Source organism: Engystomops pustulosus, chromosome 6 (genome assembly GCF_040894005.1).
Source record: "Engystomops pustulosus chromosome 6, aEngPut4.maternal, whole genome shotgun sequence".
Taxonomy (NCBI): Eukaryota; Metazoa; Chordata; class Amphibia; order Anura; family Leptodactylidae; genus Engystomops; species Engystomops pustulosus.
Window position 1 is genome coordinate 155735870 of NC_092416.1, and position 19502 is coordinate 155755371.

At 43.4% G+C, this 19502-nt stretch overlaps 1 protein-coding gene across 3 annotated transcripts in view; it reads left to right on the plus strand.

Annotated features, from left to right (window-relative positions):
* Positions 1-341: 341 nt before the first annotated feature.
* Positions 342-19502, plus strand: part of SEC14L1 (SEC14 like lipid binding 1) — a 43789-nt gene continuing 24628 nt past the window's right edge. For all 3 annotated transcript variants that reach the window (XM_072111983.1, XM_072111981.1, XM_072111982.1), the window contains exons 1-5: positions 342-483; positions 4860-4945; positions 8370-8462; positions 17805-17954; positions 18853-18984. In XM_072111983.1, the coding sequence (XP_071968084.1) occupies positions 8400-8462; positions 17805-17954; positions 18853-18984 (345 nt within the window). In that variant the 5' untranslated portion in view covers positions 342-483; positions 4860-4945; positions 8370-8399. The remainder of the gene's footprint in view (positions 484-4859; positions 4946-8369; positions 8463-17804; positions 17955-18852; positions 18985-19502) is intronic.

Below are 19502 nucleotides of genomic sequence, written 5' to 3' on the forward strand. Positions count from 1 at the left end.
GGCTGTATTTCTCAGCACAGTCTGGACAAGTGGGAGGTCGGCTACTAGGGAGGACCAGCAAAGGGGCTGCAGCAGTAAATCAGTGTCTTGTGACTTAGGAGTGCTGTGTGAACCAGAGGTTAAATATTTTCCCCTGACTTTGTAAGATGGAAGTGCCCCTTTATGTCACCCCAGCATTTTCCTGCAGTGTTATATCTATAGCAATGACTGATTAATATTCCAGGAACGTCACTCCTCATTCATACCAATGCACCGCGCACGTCACACACTGGGAGGAGCCGCTGACGGCTCCGCCCCGCACGTGATCACACCCCGGAATGCGAAGATCATACAGCGGCGGGAGGCGGGGCGGAAAAAATGGTCACGATTGACGTCACTCGCTGGCATCTGTACGCACGCGCAGTGTCGCTGTGCTATTGGTGGCCGGTAGCACAGCAGGACCGGCGCCCGGCGGGGCGGACACGGACCCGCAGCGGCTTCAAGGTGAGAATGAAATACCGGGGACTGAGCACGGTGCGAACTGTGACTGTAAATACGGACCTCTATGTGTTGTATAACCGTGCAGGGTGTGTATAGCTGTAAACATGTGAGTGCCGAGGGTATATAGTGATATATACGTAGTGTATATGGCGGGGGAGATAGTGAGGTATTGCATCTATATATTTTTTGTGTATATACCGTTTGTGTTTGTATATACTTATACTGTGTGTGTACGGCTGTATAATTTATATGTATGTATATAATCTATATTTTGCATGTAGGTATATGCACTATATGACTTATGTATGATGTATATACTGTGTGTTTATACAGTATAGTGTGTTTATGTATGTATTTACTATAGTATCAGCCACTGTGTTTGTAGTTTGTATGTATGTTTATATACATTCATACACACACCTCTTTGTGTTTACTTAGTATTACATCAAAGTCTCTTTACCCAGATGTCTATTTGATGGTGTTGATTTAGATTCTACATATGTAGGTGTCACTGATGTGTATATAGATTAAATGTATATCTATAGTAGGCACCAGCTACCTATACCATGAGGTGTATGGGGATAGTGTCAGTCATCAGTGGAGCCTTCATGCGGCATACTATAGATTGCAAGCTCTTGTGAGCGGATCCCTCATTCCTATTGTTATTGCTCTGTAATACTTTATTGGGTTTGTATATGTACCCCATGATCTGTTTATCACTGCAGAAAGTGATGACACTCTCTCTCTCTCTCTCTCAGTATGATTATTGGTATGATGGGAGTAGTCATCCTCACGCTGTGGTCAGGCCTTCGTTTGTAGATCCGTGTGACTAATTCCTATCGCTTGGTTGTTGCATTTACATGGAAGTACGGTAACGGGGAGATACTGAATCAGTGATGCTATATCTGCTTCTGTTACCACATTGTAGTGAGATGATGTGACCTATTTATGAATGATCGGCAATTTAAAGGGATAAAATATCTGGAAAATCCCATTATCCTTGGTCAATGGGGAAACCCCTTTGAGTCACTTAGTGTTTGTATTGTACTTCAGAGATGTTTACCTAGTTTTTTGCTTCTTTTTGGGCACTTCTGGCATTCCCAGGAATTTGCACCAGATCCATAGAAGAGCGCTGAGGAATGGGGGGTGGACACTAAGGTAGTTTTCAGAGAGCCTACTGTGTGTGAGCCTGGCCTGGGGCAAATCTGACCAGAAAGCTGACATCTGGTATTTGTTTTGGCTCCGCAGGGTTTTCCCCACCTGTTCACTTCCAGTTTCCAGCCCCTTCATGTCCAGCAGGAGTTCAGTCACCCTCCACCTGCTCAGAGATTCAGATGTCACTAACTTTTCAACAAACTTTTTAGAATAAAGCACAAAAAATTGAATAACCTTTTTTATAGATGTTATCCAAGATGAATCTTTTTTGACTTTTCTTCCTCTTCCTAAACTGACCTTTTGTCTGTTTTGCTTGATGGACTGGATTTACAAAGCTATACATTTGCATAAAAGTCTATTGAAGAGGTTAGTTACTGTCAGAGGCTGCTAGAGATGGATCACATGTTTCTATCTTGCCCCAAGTGCTTTATTCACACTAGTTCAGAGAAATAATTCTCTCCGTGTTCGCGTGGGTTTCCTTCGGGTCCTCTGTTTTCCTCCCACATTCCTGGTAGGGTGATTAGATTGTGAGCCCCATAGGGACAGTGACTGATCTGGCAAGCTCTGTGCATCGCTGCGTGATCTGTGTGCGCTATATAAATAAAGGAATTTTTATTATTAGTTTCTATATGACTCTTCGACACGTTTGGCTTAGGATGGTTTTGAATGTCAATGGTCCATGCAGTCTCATGTTTTGCAAACCAACAACAATGTCTGCGATGGGACTAGATGCATCGTAATGATACATTGTTACACTTTGGTGGGAAAATAATGAATCCTTTCATTATATATCACTATGATGCATGGAGTCCCATCCCTAGTGGTGAAACGGGATGCTACTAAATCTCTGATTCATCTAAAACTTCCCTTGGAGAGAGAGTTATGTAGATGATTCTCCTCTACTTTTTATGAGCCGTGTACGGGAGACGACATAGCAGCCAGTCTCCATCCACAAGCAGAATTGAAGAGAGGACTGCTAAAACTCAGTCCACAATGCTGATTGCATCTTGAAAACCCCAAATAATTACAGGCACCTTTAACCAAAAGCTAATCACGAAGTGTTACTCAGAGGGAATAGTGGCAGTAAGTGTCCAGTTTCCCTACAGCGCCGCCACAGGACAAATAAAGTATTACACAATGTCTATATAGATTGGTGGTGAACTGTGTATTTAATGACAGGACAGGTCTACCAGGGGTTCTATGATGATCATCACCCTTGAGGGATGCACCCCATTCTATGTTTATAATGAAATGCTCCTTGAACCGGGTGCCCCTTTACGTCGTACCCTTTTTGTAAATGTAGGCTCCGCATTTCATGCAATGGATTTCAATTGTCCTATACTTGCATTGCAGATTGTAAACTAAAGTTTCCAGCTTCTCGTGTTTCATATCTAGGACATCTGATAAGAGTACAGAGGATCGAGGACATAGGACCTGTCACCTACTCGGCGTGTATAAAAAGTTATGTCATACTGTGCACTGTGTTCACCTGGATAGGACCTGCTATTGGCAAATCTACATAAAGATGTTTTTTAATATAATTATTCTTCACACGTTGTAAAATGATTGGTTCTCAAGTGACTGAGCTGCAGTACCAAGAACAGCCACTGCACAATATCTGGCTATCTATGGAGAGAAAGCAGCGTCGGCGCTGTTTTAAAACATCGGCAAAGCTGCTGGAAGTGCGACTGATATTGATTATCTAGTACTAGAATATCCCTTTAAGAAGTTTCCACCTGCAGTTCCTAGTCTACACTTATACTTATGTTTTATTCATTGTGGTGCGATTGACAAATGCAATATCACTTATGGCAGGACTGGACGTGTCCCAAGAGTCGGGAGCACCAGTTTTCCGAAAAAAATCCTATTGCCGCATTCCTCTGTCCTCTGTTTCGAGGTCATTTGTTTCTCTCCTCCTAATTAGCCTTCCAGATTTTTCCTCCTGGCTCGGGATCAGCTTGTCCTGTCGGGTTTACTGCAGCGTACGGCCGCTGTTCTCTCCCCTTCAGGAAATGCTCAGCGGTGCCTGATATAACAGCTGGACGTTCAACAACTGCTGCCGCATCCCTGAGATTACTGCCGCACACGTTGTAGGCCGGCGCACTAAAGTATAACCAGACTGGAGTTAAAGGGGTCTTCTGGATTATCAATCAGATCTATGGGTGTTCAGCACCCCTGATGATCACTGGGTGAGTTGTGGTCACACCAGTGACCTCACATGGTCTGAAGTTAAGAGATCACAACACGCTGCCATCATACTTCATTAAAGAAGTTGTCCAGAGTTTGAAAAACATGGCTGCTTTATTCCAAAAACAGTGCCCCACCAGTTTGTGGTGTTACATCAGACCTTTGTTGCTCTCTATACAGCTGAGCCGCAATACCGGCACAAACTGTCGCTGTTTTTGGAAGAAAGCCATATTTTGTAATCATTTAACAACCCCTTTAAGTAAATACGGCAGACTTGGGAATGTAGGAGCCAATGTGGCTTGTGGCCCAATTGCCTCTGTCAGAAAAGGCGCAGGTCTACTGCTTTAATGTAGTGAAATAAACTTACTTGACCCCTCCGTTCCAGCACTGGTGACCCTGACTCCTGCAGCTTTTTTTGCTTTTTTTTCAATGATGAGCTGTTCATTGAAGGACAAAGCCAAACAATCGCTGGCGTTGTTGCTGGCCTCGTTGCGATTGGTTGCAGCATCCTTGTGTGTTTGTGTGTATGTACTTCATATATATATATATTTTTTTATTTTATTTTTATTTTTTTTAACCGTTTGTCGTATCCTTGTTGTATAGATCTTACTGGGAAACCTATAAGATCGGCAGCAGTTTTATAGAGACATTTTCACGATCTGTTGGGTTCCTTATAGGTATGACCTGGTGTCATCATAGCAACTTGTGGTCTTCTGTCCCATAGCCCTCCAATACTTTACAGCCAGTGTGCACCACCCCTTGCATGAGTAGGGGAGAAATCCTACTACAGATGGCTGCTATGACTTCCCTATGGCTTACATAATCCTCCCTGTAGATGTGTAATGTGGGTGGGGCGCTGCAGCTGTGTGTAAGTTCAGGGCAGGGTACATGTGTATGTGAGAAGTCCTATACAATACATGGATTGCCTGGAATCTGGAGCGCGGCTGTACATGTCACCCTATAATGTGTACAATGGACATCTTTCTTCTGCTTTGTACTATGAGAGTAACGTCACTTCTTCTTTCTTCTCTCCGCAGATGTGTTACATGACCCCCTGCACTTTGTAGAGCGATGTGCGACACCTCCATCTAGTCCGGGATTCTCCAGCATTCTCATATTTTAGGTAAGAGCTGTGATCCATAACCGCTCGTCTAACACTGGATTTATTTTTAGGGGTTGGTTCATAAAACGTTATGGAGCTGAGCGTGAATGTCTATTTGCATCCAGGCATGTCGGCAGTCAACCCTCTAATCCTGTGCAAGGTAAAGCACACGGCCGACATCATTCACTGCTTCTGTACCGACGTGTGCTGACACGCCGCGTCCTTACTGCTCATACACAATGTGAATCCTTTGAATTAGTCTTTGTTATTTAAAAGAAATATCCATCATGACAAACCAGGGGCACTTACTCATAGGTCCAGGCACCATGACTGTGGTGGTCTACTTATATTAGTTATCCATGGCCTCCTTCCTTCTTGTTTATCCTTGCCTTCAGTAGGATGAAGAGGTCAAGCACCGCCCCGTTGGCTAATTTCTTAAACGCTGCTGACATTTATTATTCATATTTTGTCACCCTTTAAAGGGAATCTACCCCGTAAACCACGCACACTGACATACCGTTGTGTGCCCCATCTGGCTGGATCTGCTCTTCTTATAGCCTCCTATGCCCTTGTTTTTAAGGTAAAAAAGGCTTTAAAATTATGCATATGTGTGTGATTGGTGTACAACCCTTCATCCTGGTGGTAGATGTCCTTAAAGACCTTTGTTTCCTGGATTTGGCCAGTTATTCACTCAAACCCTGTGTCCTGCCTTGAACTGTAAGCTGCTATGTCTTACCTGCTGCAACATGTTTCTGGAAACCATAATCTGGAAGATTATCCTAGGGAATACCCTGAATGTGAGCAGGAACGCCAAGTTTTACTAACTGCATGCAGATATCTTAAAATTAGGGGCAGACTGTTTTCTAAAAACCACAAATTAAAAACAGTGATGTTTTTGAGGCTATCCTGGCCGTGTGTATTGCCCCATCAGGCGGCTAGTTTCCCAGTGTATTATTTTCCTACATAAGACTGTTGTGCAACCTTACGCCGGCTAATCCTGAGATTTAGGAAAGAAAAGCTTTTAGCTGGGAATAAAACATTCATGAAGAGCTTTCAGAACGCCGTGTACGCCACTCGAAATCCAGAAATAAATTATGCTTTCCTTTAAGAGTGAGTGTTAGTCACCTGAGATCCCGTTATATACAAGAACAATCATACAACCTACGCTGCTCTCCGGGGTAGGAGAAGATGGAACATAGGAGACTGTGGTGTGTTTTCAGAATGTGCCGTCACATTGAATCTCCAGCTGCGCCATTTATTATTATTTTTTTAATAGGAGGTGTCAAATATAAAATAAAATAAGACCTAGTCGTCTACCTGCCCACATTCTCTCTGCTTCCTGTCCTGGGCAATGTGGAAGCTCCCAAGAATGATACTGCCACCTTACTGGCCTCAATTGGCACATACACATGAATGGTAACCAATCGGCAGTGATTCTCGCACATCTATCCATTGAGGGCAGCGATTCCTTGCAGTGGTCCAGCATAGGCATAACAGGGTAGTTCACAACATAGTCATTGCGGGAGGGGTATCTTTTCGCATTCTCCAAAAAATCATTTTAAAGAGAACCCGTCAGGCAACATAACCCCCTAAACTAAATATATTTTCAACTGCCATTAGAAAGCATTGCCTCTATCCCTTCATTGTCCCTCTACATCCCTGTAAACCTAAGCAATGAGGTCCTAAAGCTGTATGCAAATGACCTGTGAAATGTCCAATGAGTCATTAGCATATTCAAGCTGTCCATTTTATTTATGAGTGGGAGGTACAGCCACACCCCCAGTGCTTAACTGACGGCCTGTATAATGGTGTAATGGCTCCTCCATGTGCTTCCTGCTGCTGGCGCCCCCTGCAGCCTGTGTGTATGAGATACTACTATACACATGACTGACAGCCTGTATAATGATGTGAGGTATAATGGTGCAATGGCTCCTCCATGTGCTTCCTGGTGCTGGCGCCCCCTGCAGCCTGTGTGTGTAGGAGAGATACAACAGCTCCCAGCAGCCATGTTATAGCAGAACATGTCAGGTCTGTGTATTAGGAGGGAGAGCATGTCAGCAGATGCAGCACCAGCAATGCTTTACTATACGTTACACACAGACATGAGCAGGGGGAGGAGAGGGGAGGGGGAACAGGAGTGACATCACTGCCTCTGACCATGTGACCAGCCTCATTTACATGATAAAGAATAGATGATTTTACAATGATTAATGTATGAAATGACTAGATAAAGGCTGGGATGGAAACCTTGTGAGCTGCTCCAACAGGTAGAGGTTACAGAAATAGTGACACAGACCTGATGACAGTTGTCCTTTAAATACAATAATACAAAAAGAACATACCCTCTGGCTCCAGTATTTCCGGCATGAAGTGAAAGGAGGAAGACACATGATCCGAGTCACCTGAGATCTCATGGTCTGACGAGGCCACTCATTGACTAATGTTGGTCTGTGAACTCTTAGAACTGAAGACCACCAGGTCTCACGGGAGACACTTCAGCCAATGAGTGTCCCCCTTAGACTATGGGTATCACTATGGGTCTGAAGAGACTGCTCATTTGCTGAAATTTGCAGAAACTTCTCAGACTGAAAGTACTGGAGCGTGCTACGTCCGCTTTCATTTTTTTTTCTTTCAAACCCTGACATGTTCCCCCACTGAGTTTTCCATGAGGAATCTACAAGCAGAAGTAGATCTGATGGTGGACTCCTCCTTTCTTCCTCTTCCCTAATATGTAATTTAATAATCTTGGAACCTAACCTAACTTTTAATAATATGTAAATTACCGCGGCGTGTATTAGCCTGACCAGACACTGGGAGCTAATGCTAGTACACGCCCCAGTAGCCTCTGCAGTTAATTTAGATATTACTAAAATAAAGTTTTTAACAAATTTGGTTTTGTTCCAGGATCATTACATTAGAGATTAGGGCAGAGGCGGCAGGAGGAATCTACCATCACATCTACTTCTAATAAGGGAAATCTACCATGAGGATTCTTCTAAATGTGTTTGACCTCACCAGTCTTACCTGAATGAGAGGTCATCTAAAATAAACTCCCAAAAAATCTCTTTAAAGAGCATTTACCATCAGGATGAAGACTGTATGCAAATGAGCATCAGGGGCTCCGTAGGTAGCAGTGGAGCCTGGAGCCCCTCAGGCTCATTTGCATAAAGTATTTCATCCTGGCGGTAGATGTCCTTTAAATGGCCTCATGTCTCGTGGGGGAATACAACTGTGTTTTGTCTGCAGAGATATTCGGATGTGCGCATCCATTTACCAGCCCAAACCCAGCACCAGCTAAGGGCTGGTTTGTTCTGGGTAATCCAGCCGACCCTTGGACAGTGTTTGTCGTACTGAACTCGGTCGTGTGCAGTGACCTTTCCAGGTATAATATCGGGTTGTAGTATGACTTTCTCATTGCAATATTGTTTTTTTTTCTCCGTTTCAGGTTTCTGACATTCCACAAGCCCCCGTCACCATGGTGCAGAAATACCAGTCACCCGTCCGGGTGTATAAAAACAGCTTTGAGATGATTATGGCTGTAAGTTTTCTCACTTTTATCTCTTTTTGCCTGTGATAAGACTTTAATTTGATAGGAAAAGTTTTATGAGTTGCATGTATTTTTTTTAAAGCATTAGCAGAAAAATTACTAAAAATTTCCATTTTTAAAGTTTTTTAAATAATTGGTAAAATTGAATGAAACTTTGAACACGTGTTAAAAATATGTACGGTATCAATCCTTTAGCCTTCAACAGGTTCATGCCGAGGGTGCATGTATTTCTACAAACTCTCTGCTCTGTCTCCATGCAGCTCCTCCTATATTCTGACATCAGGCTGGGGGGGGGGGGGCACCCTTCGTACGGTTATATTTCCTAAACCGTGGCGCCTAGAACACTGTTTATTTTAAAGAGGAGAATTAATATTGCATCAGTATTGTGTTTTATTTACAGATGGGAATGTGCTGTATGATAAAAATACATTCCTACATGGGAACATACAACTCTTTAAAATGACACCAGAACTGTGCTTCTAGGTGCCACCGATCAGAAAATAAAGCCGTTTGAAGTGTGTCTATACATGTGCTACCTGCATGGGGTATATAGCCGTATGGCTGTTGTGAATGGGTTAATGTACTCTTATCAGTCTGTTCTGCAGATTTGCCAATCTCCTCATATAAATGTGAGTTAATTGCATGTAATATTAGCACTTTCCGGGAGCCGTCCATATCACTGTATACACTACAGCAGAGTTATTTCTGTCCCAGCTCAGAATAATACAGGCCTTTAGGGTCTCCATCCAAGATCTGGCCGCTTTGATGTCATGCAAATCCAGTGCGGCAGCCAGGAAAGCAGATTTGCAAAGCTTTTCACTTTGGTTTCAGACTGCAAGGGTTTTTTTCCCTGTAATAATTTGCCATGAAAATCCCCTGCGGCTTTAGCAATGGGATTTTCATAGGCACAGTATTTTTGGGATGCAAAGAAATGTGCTGCCTTTATAGAATAGATTTTGATTATGTTCACATTTTTCTGCTTTCCATTACATTTTGTCATCTTGTTAAAATAAAAAAAAAGGTTTAATTTTCCAGGAATATCAACTTAAACCTAAGCAAATAGCGTGCAGATAACAAGCTGTACAGCCAAATTTCCAAGTTATAATGATTTTTGCCAAATTGTCATATGTGATTCCCTTTTTGAAAACAGGAATGATCCTTTATTGTGTTAACTACCCTTTTCTTTCGAGAGTTATGAAATTATATGTTCTGAAAGTGTTTGACACCAGTGGTGAAGTGGGAGATGACCAACCCCTACCTTTATCTGCCTTAAAACTGAGCCAAATCACTCTGCCCACTGTTCCCATCATACCTTGTGTTCTCTCATTCAGTAAATTCAGTGAGCTTTCTACAAGTAAATCCATTGAATAATGCACAGTGTGTATACAGGATGTATATGGTCACTATCCTGGCAGTTTCCATCACATGGAGGAGTAGGAACATGTAATAAGTGGTAGATATAATAAGCAACCCAGTTACAAGTCTATAGCCTGTGCTGTGTGAGCACTAAGGGTTAATAGCTTGGGTTTCCTCCCACACTCCAAAACATACTGGTAGGGTGATTAGATTTAGCCCCACTGGGGACAGGGACCGATTTGGCAAGCTCTGTGTTCGCTGTATAAACAGTTATTATTATCTGCTCTGTACAAGGTGGGGGAGGGGAGCAGCATGAGGCGAAGAAAAAGACAGAGAAAGCTCTGTACAATCACAGACTGGGACAGAGGGACTGATGGGGAGCAGGGGAGATATTGTACCTCACTGTTCTGTTTAGGTGATCTGTATCCACAGTCCTGAACACACACAGGGAGCACTGTCACATGACCTATGTGAGCAGGATGCACAAGCCCCTTCCAACCTGTGAGTTGGCAGATTTGGGGGATTTGGCAGCACAGGCAGGGGAAGCAGCTACTTCAGGACTGGGCTAAACTGAAGATGATGGCAAAGAAATTGCTGGGTATTGGTAACAAAGATCATAGGCAAAGTTGTTCTATATCCCAAGAGCTATTGATTTGTGAAGAATTTTTTTTTACAGTTTTTAAGTGTAGTAGATTAAAAAAAATATAACCTTAATCCAAACTGCAGATGAGACCCTTCCCCATATGCTGCCTGCTCTGCCCACTGCTGTATCTTTAAGCCTGTTCTCGGCATTCTCTAAGACCCACCTATTCTGCCAGGATTGGGGAGAGGGAAGATCTTCTCGGTAGTAGATTGGGGTGCTGCAGGCAGCAGAGGGGATGGGCCCAGGAGGAAATTGTGGTGCATCGCCAGTGAAAGGCACTCAATGGGTGCATCAAACAACCCATTGGGACTTCAGGTCAACCCATGGGAACCCATGTTGCTTAGTTGATCTCTGCATGGGTCAGCCAGTGGTCGACTGTTCTGGCCTGAATTATTTAGAGTAGCACCATGAATTGTGCAAATTCTTTAACTATGCCGCCCCTCAGGCCAAAATATGCCTTTACAAGTCAATTACACCTCACTTCTTTGTGCATATGCAAGAGATAAATCCTGCATCAGCTTGGCCAATAAGTGAGTAGTACGACTTTTTGTGATCCTTTCTGTATGGATGTGTATTTTGTCTCCTAGGCCCTTGCCCTGCTATACAGGGCTCGGTGTGATATAACCCGCAATGTCATGGCATCTCTCCAGTTTTGGGCTGTTTATGTTAATGCTTCGCTATGTGTTTAGTGTAACAGACTAATAAATCATGCATTGCCTCCCATTAATGTCTGCCGTCATTACCATATCGCCGGGGACTGGAGGAGCTGTGGATCCTTTCCAGTTTTCCGACATTCCACATGTGAGTTATGTTTTGTCAGCAGAACATTGTAGAGTTAATACTGGGGGGTCTGCACATTACACGCCTGGCTCTTGCTTTATGATGTTGGTGCAAATGTTATAGGAATCGCTATCCATGAAACGCGTTAGCTCCGATTCCACGGCCGGCGGAACCGATGTATAGGTTTTCCTAAAGCATGATCTGAATTTACTGTACTTGAGATTCTTCGCTGTGAGGATTGGAAAGTCCTCAGATTCTGGAAATGTTTGTGGGCGGCTCAGGAAGTGGAATGTGGGCGGTCGGGTTTATCTTTTGTGAAGCCAGTGCGTGTCAGCTGCTCCGCTCGAGCGCTCGCCCAGAACAGCGTGTTCTCACAACGCCTTCATCTGTGCTTCCTGAGAGCCAGGACACCCAGCACCCTTCTACATAATGGGCGAGGTCACATGACTGCTGCAATCCAAAATATCTGGCATCCCCCTCAGGTTGTGATGTTCTCAGGATCTAGTCCATCATTGCCGATGTCAGCACTTTCCCCGGTTATTGTGAGGAAGATTAGACTGCAGTGCAGAGCTGTGTGTTATATAAGTATATACACTTATTCACATATCCTCTTAATTGGCTACGCAAGGAGAATTATTATATCCTGATATACATACACTACACATATGGCCATTCCTAAGAAAATCTGTCTTAAATGCAGACAATAAACTTTTATTTATATGCATATAAGCATTTTGGTGCACTATGGGTGTAGCCCTCTTACAGTCACAGGGAAAGCAATTCCATAATTGTAGCTGGACTTTGGCATGTCCTCCCACTACCGTGCTGTGAAATCTCTGAAGGATTTTCTTTTCAGCCCCTCCTATGTTCTGAGTAAAATCTGTAGCTGTAGTTGAATGCAAAGGAGTCTCTCAAAGGGAGGGCCTGTAGAGCAGATCAATGCTTTAAGTCCAGCTACAATTCTGTTTTCCTAGTGCTTCTGGTAAATCAAGATCTTGTAGAACCACTGTTACTGCAGTATGTTGAAGTTGTTGTTGTCTTCTGTATGAGGTTGTCTCTTTCTTCGTTCCCACTCTTCTATTATAAATGAATGGCCACGAACCTCAGTGACCTGAAGCAATGATCTGTGGTCATTGGTTTCTCTAAGCAATGTATGATCTGACCTTGGGTGAGTTTTCTGGGATGTTCTCTCCTGGAAAGCTTGTCATCTAAGGAATGTTTTTTATGGACACCTTTAAATACTATAGATATTTGTTTCCTATCTTGCTGTTTGCGAGCTCATGTTATCTCACAACCTTTTGCCTCTATCTTTGTGACAATAGTTATATGACCTGCAATTACAGCGATGTACAAACGTTCCCTCCGGAGCTTCTACTTCCAATACAATAGATTGGGTTGTGTTCCATTCTATTGGACTTCTCCTAAACATTTGAGTATGCACTTCCCCCTCTCTGACCATCTTATGTGATAAGGAGTGTCCTGAACTGGTGGATACCAGGGGAAGAAGGATTAGAAGTTCCACATGTTGGATCCATCTGTTTGCATGGGAAATAAGTCGACTACTGCAGCTTACTCTTCTCTTGCTATAAGGAATACCTGCACACTTGGCTGAGGTTGTATGTGTACTGGAAGAATCAGGGGGAATAGATATTGGCCAAATGATCAGTATGGCAGACCATTAGCGGGAGGCGTCAATGTTTCCCTTGCTCTTTGCGAGAGAGATGTTAACGCAGGTGTTTATGCCATGTTAACAAACGCTGTGTGTGGATGCAAGCGAAGTCTATGGCTTTTTAGTGCTAAATGACTTGGCCCGTGACTGGCTGTGTACAGAATCGCAACGTCCAAGGGGGTATCGAAGACTTTTCTGGCCTCTATGTCCCTCATAAGATGGCTGACTTGGCTTTTGTACAAAGGCAGCCGTGCCTCCTGCTATGATGTCAGAGAGGCAGATGGGGGGTGACCGTACCGGATCTGATGGGTCTATACACGGTGGGCGGCAATCCCAAATCATGTTATTTTAGACCCCTGGATAATCCCCCTGAGAAAGCACATCATAGAAGGCAGCGTTATACTGTCTACTAGTATGGAGGAGTTGGGTGAGGTGGACTATGAGGCACCCGTGACTGCCATCTAGCACATGCACCCCCTGTTATGTGAGAAGTGTCTATTATGCTCCTCACTTCATCTGACAGCAGGAAGTGTCAGGGTGGGTCCAGCTGATAGGAAAGCTTAGTCAGCTGACTGGCGGCACAGGCAGAACGCGTTGGCTTCCTGCATCTGGCTCCGCTGAGACCGCTCTTCTGTACGCTCCTCTAGTAAACACAGGAAGCAAACCACTTAACCATTTCTATACTAGTTACCACCGTACACAAGTCTACTGCGGTTTTCTGCTGCAGGAAATTGCTGATTGCAGGGGGACTAATAATGTGCTCTGTATATGCCCTTAGTTATACCGGAGGACACATCGGGAGCTTTCAGAAAGGGGTTGCATCTAGTTTCCAATTTTATGACCTCTGCTTTGGCTACCTGATAACTTTCCAGTAGTTTTGGATATCTTCTGCAGTCTCATAGAGATTAAAGAGAACCTGCCATGCAAATTAACCCAACCCAAGATAAATAATTAAAAACTATGATTAAAAAGCATTGCCCTTATTCCTTTAATGGTTCCTTTCCATGGTTGCAATGTTAAAAATCAGTTTGTAAACTTATAAGCAACTCACCAGATGTGAGCCAAATGATAGTAATGGGGTCCGGCATATGCAATGTTCACAGCACTGCCCTGCCTCCTTATTCCTAATTGACAGGTCTTGCTGCCAGGACTTGCTGCAGTGTGGAACATTGAGAGAGCTCTGTTACATCATTTCATGTGACCCCATGATGTCATCTACGGTTCTTTACCCAGTTACATTTGCAACGTCTGCCCCATGTATGTACCTGATCACATGGAATCACAGCAGCCACTACGGAGGATGGGAGGAGTAGGAATCCATGCTGTGATTCCATGTGACCAGATCCATACATGGGGTAGTTGTTGCAAACTTAATCGGGTCACATGACATGGGGAAGAGTAGATGGGAGGGGCTGGTGAAGCAGGACATGCCCCTTCTGATGCCAGATAATATAATATAAAATTTATTTATGGGGATGTAAATTTTTAAGCTAAAAAAAAGGGAGTTGGTTAATTACTAGGGCTCTATGGGAATCTGTCAGTAGCTGTATTTGTGAAAATGTGGCAACAGGTTCCCTTTAATAGTACTCGGCCTACTAATGTATTCGCATTGGACACCCCCAGTCATTTTTAATATTGATGGACTTGTGTTCCCTTATGAATATGCAAAATCTTAGTGGGATTGCCAAAGTTGTAACGTACTTGGATATCTTCTGAAGTCTCATAGAGATTAATAAAGTGACAAGTTCTTACTGTAACGTTGGGGAAATGACAGCGGGGGTCCTAGAAGTAAGACCCTTGTGATTTTGAAAACAATAAGTTTGTGTTTCCTTCTGAATATGCAGGGTCATAGTGGGATTTTTGGTGCAGTATATTATATAATATATATTGTGCCGTGTTACTACTAATAATGATCCTTTAGTTTCTGTTTTCCCCATGATACCGGGTATAAACACTCAGCACATACTTATATGATAGGTTGGATGTATAGGGTGCCTTCAAGATTTTTAGAATATTTTTTGGATTGCCGGCAGTGTCTGAGTAATGAACTTTGAAAACTTTTGCAATCTCATAGTAATTAATAAGTAATTAAGTACATTACTCAGACAGCTCTGGCAGTCCCACTGTGAACCTGTATATTCATAAGAGAACACAAGTTCCTTTTCCCTAAAATCACTATAGGTCTATCTGCTGGGACCCCCACAATCATGTTCCCAATGTGCATAGAGCAGTTGGTCGAGCCCTAGCACTGTCACCTTATTAATCTCTATGAGGCTGCACATTATATCAAAGTGACAGTGTGTGTGCTCAACCTAGAGCTCTATTCACATTGGGAATATGATCATGGGGGTCCCAGCAATAAGACCTCTGCTAATCAGAAGATCATCACCAAATTTCCATTGAAGTGTCTGCAGGAGAGGATCATAGTGGAGGGGACTTTATATAGGATCTGTTAATTGATCTCCATGAATCCATTGTAAATGGGCAGGTAATAGATGTAATATGTTCTGGTTCCTGCAGCTCCCTACCTCTGATCCCTATTTAGAGTACAAGGATCACGGCTGTAATGCAAAGCGCTTAACATTGAGTCTCCCACATGGCTCTTCCTTCTCGCTATGTTTGGAGTCTGCACGGAGCACTGGAATGAGCAGGATAATCTCCACTGATAATAGAGGCGCATATTTCAGATTCCTGAGCCATTATAAGGGGCACCCAGGGGTGTCTGAGATACAAAAAACCCAGAGGCCCTCTACAGACTAGACAAACTCCTATAAGAGCTATAAACTACTGGTCCTTAAAGGGGTTTCTTAGATTTAAATAACAATGATGCTTTTTCAAAAAAACAGTACCACACCTGTCCATGGTTGATGCTGGTATTGCAGCTCTGCTGTATAGAAATTCTTGTGGATAATCTGCTATTCCTCACACTTACTGGGGCTTATGTAAGAAAGCTAAGAATTGTAAAGCAGTTGTGATTATTAGGTAATTACCAATATGTATAGGAGATTGAGATCTGTCTTATCAGATATTGGGTAGTTACCAATATACATCTATTAAAAGTTCTGCTCCGCTTTCCTGATATGTAAAGTGAAGCCTCCTGTCTTTTACCTCTTCAGTCAGACATTTCTGACCATTTTCAGGGTCATGTGATCTTCATATGTCCTTGAGCAAGCGCCCTGATATTCATGAATATAAGATCAAGGTCCTGACAGGGTGATTGTTCATGGACAGTTAGAGATCACATGACCCTCCATCTGCAGCCGTTCTATGGACGGGAGTGTCTGGCTGATGAGGTAAAAGACGGGAAGCTTCACTTGCGCATCTTGGTGATGGATGGCAGTGCTTGGGTAAGCACTATATGCCCTCTATTATTTACAAACCACAGTGCTGTTCATTTTGTAGTGGCCGCTTATAGTACTGCATCTCCTTACCATTCAAGTAAATTCCAGGCACAGCCGCTTCAAGTTTCCGAAGTGTCTGGTAAACCATTAGAGCCTCTATGTTATCAGCTGATGGGACCCCAACAAACTGATATTGACCATTAGTTTAGATTGACTGCTTTTTCTTAGTCTGACAATACGGTTGCTGACAACCACAACCTGAATTGTTTCAACTCTTCAGAAGATGAGAGGTGAGGAGATCAGACAGGAAGTGAATGGATTCTTCTGATTGCTTTGTTTTTGTCCCAACAATTAGGCACAGGACCAAATTTTGGGTCAAATGACTTTATGGCTGGGAATTTTATAAATAACTAGTGCCCTATGTGGGACCTAATGTTCTCTGTATACAACAATATTCTTCCCAGCAGCAGTCGCTGACTCTTCCCTTCTGTCATCGCGCTCTGCTCCCTTTCCTCCGTTCTTTTGTGTCCCAAAGCGGTGTACAGCTGCGCTCCCTCTCTGTTCTGACCCAATTCAGTCAAGGAGAATAAGTGGCTGTAGTGACGTATAGTGAACACGGCCAAATGAGCATTTTGGAAGTACAATAGGAACTGCACGGATAATCGACTCCTTCAGATAATAGCTTCTGGATACACGGATATTGGGCTTCCTCCTAGAAGAGCTGGTACAAGCTTTGTTAGGGCTGAATTAAATCTGAGATAGCGGGACTGTTATTCATCTAAGGTTAACCTATCCCTTGGGCGGCATAGCCCTTTAGATCGGGGTATTGCGTGGCATCTATAGATTTTCACTTCTTTGTACATGAACGAGGCGCCATGGGATTGACCTTGTCCTTCCCACCAGCTATGACATTGACTATTCACCTCTGTCAGGAGAGTCTTGAATGCACTTGAATCTCATAGTTGGTTGAGCTAGACTTTCAAGCAAAAAGCTATGTATACACAAACATGCTAAGATTATTAGCTTTAAAATGACACCAGAAGCATATTTCTAGGAACTATAGAGACCAAGATGGGGACATGTGACATGACTCTCCCCCTGCTGACTCATCCCGGGTAAAAAATGACTCTTCTAAATTTGCACATGGATAAAACTACCTAATGGTGCTGATAGTTTTGTGTGGTAAAAGCTGGTGACAGGTTTGCTTTAATCTTACAACTATTCTCTAGTTTTGACCATCCCTGGGGTATCGGAGTACTAGACCAAACATTCCGGGGGACGTGTCATCTTGAGCACCATTATTTTTCCTTTTTAACTGTGTTGATCAACTTCCTCACTCAAGGCTAACAACAGGTCTGTTACCATGGAGAGAAATACTTCTGCCTAAGACTCAAAATTGTTCATGTTTAACCAAAATTGTTGATGTTATTGTAAACGATGTACCAAAAATATATTAGTTGTGTTCCTCCCACTCTTCTTGTGATACGATTGAGTGCGGCTTTATAAGATATATTTATTGACCTTTGACCCCTCCTTTCTTGCAGGCCTATCAGCGGCGGTTCCCCACTTGTCATCTCATTCCCATGTTTGTTGGTAGCGATATCATGAACGAGTACAAGAGTGAAGATGGAGCAGTGCACGTGGTGGAGAGACGCTGCAAGCTGGATGTGGACGCGCCGCGACTCCTGAAGAAGGTCAGTCTTCTGTATATGGTTAACTGGTATGTAACGTCACCCCGCCTCAGAGGGGCATTTCATAACCGAACTACTGATGGCCTAGGCCTAGGAATGGTCATCAATATCAAATTGGTGGGGGTCCAACACCTACCAAGCCCACCCAAACAGCTTCTTGGAGGATATGTATAGTATCGCAGACCTTTGTACAGGTCCATTTAGTAGCACATCCTCCGGTCAGACACTTTTACTGAACAGTGGCGGAGGCAGAACCGGTCAAGTCCAATACCGGTCCTGCTATATAACCACTGGTCCCAGCAGTCTTGTGAACATTGACATTCCCGCCTCAGCATACTGACCGGAGGATGCTCTATGCACGCACGCACGCACACACACTTTTATTCCAACTGCTATTAACCCTGCAGCGTGTTGAAGGACGGCAGTGCTTGTGTAAATATTATATGCCCTCTATTATTTACCAACCACAGTGCTGTTCATTTTGTAGTGGGCGCTTTATAGTACTGCATCCCTTTTACCATTCAAGTAAATACCAGGCACAGCCGCTTCAATAAGGGCCTATGTTATCAGCTGATCTGACCCCTATTCTGATATTGATTATTAGAGCTTTTTTGTCTGCGTTCACGGCTAATCTGTTCTAGATGTATTATTCTTTTTACACTTCCTACCCTTGAGAAGTTCAGAAGGGTTGTTCTATGGCTTACAATTCATGGAATAGGTCATTAGTTGGAGATCATTGGAGTCCACCAGCAGTTGATTACAGAGCCGATAGCGGATGACTCCTACACTGTGCATCCACCAGCTGCAGGATGGCTAAGGATAGACTGATAATTGCCATTCTCGACCACCCCTTTATGTATCACGCAAGTTTTTTTTTGTTCCCTCCCTTCTTGCTTTCCAGATTGCAGGCGTTGACTACGTATACTTTATCCAGAAGAACTCCTTAAACAGACGAGACCGCACTCTGCACATTGAAGCTCACAACGAGACCTTTGCTAGCCGTATTGTAATCCACGAGTATTGCTGTTACACTGTGAGTACTCACCTTCCTTGTAGTAGCACTAGAAGATTCTTAACAAGCCTACAGTGTACAGTGGTCATTGGCTTAAAGGGATTGTTGGGGGTTGCTTAAAGGGTTGACCTGTGAAAGTAACTTATCCCTTGTTCACAAGATGTGGGATAAGTTGATGTTCACTGGGGATAAAAGACTATCATTCTATTCTTTTCTATGGGATTTCCTTACGGTGATGCCTTTGAAGCCTGTAGAAGTGAATGAAGTGCTGGTTAGACATTGGCACTGGCATTACATTCACTGGGGGAGTTTTGTCCACCGTTCTGCCTGTCGCTTGCAGGTCCCACTGCTACATGGCCTACGTTTGTGAACAGTGCAAAAGTCACAATGTGGATCAGCATCACTATGTCCGATATTACAGCTCTTCCTTATCCAAGTGAATAATTTGAGTTGCTATACAACAAATATTCCAGAGGGTGGAGTATTATTGTTACAGAATCTGGATTTCCCCCTTTTTAAGTCATATCAGACCTGACCCA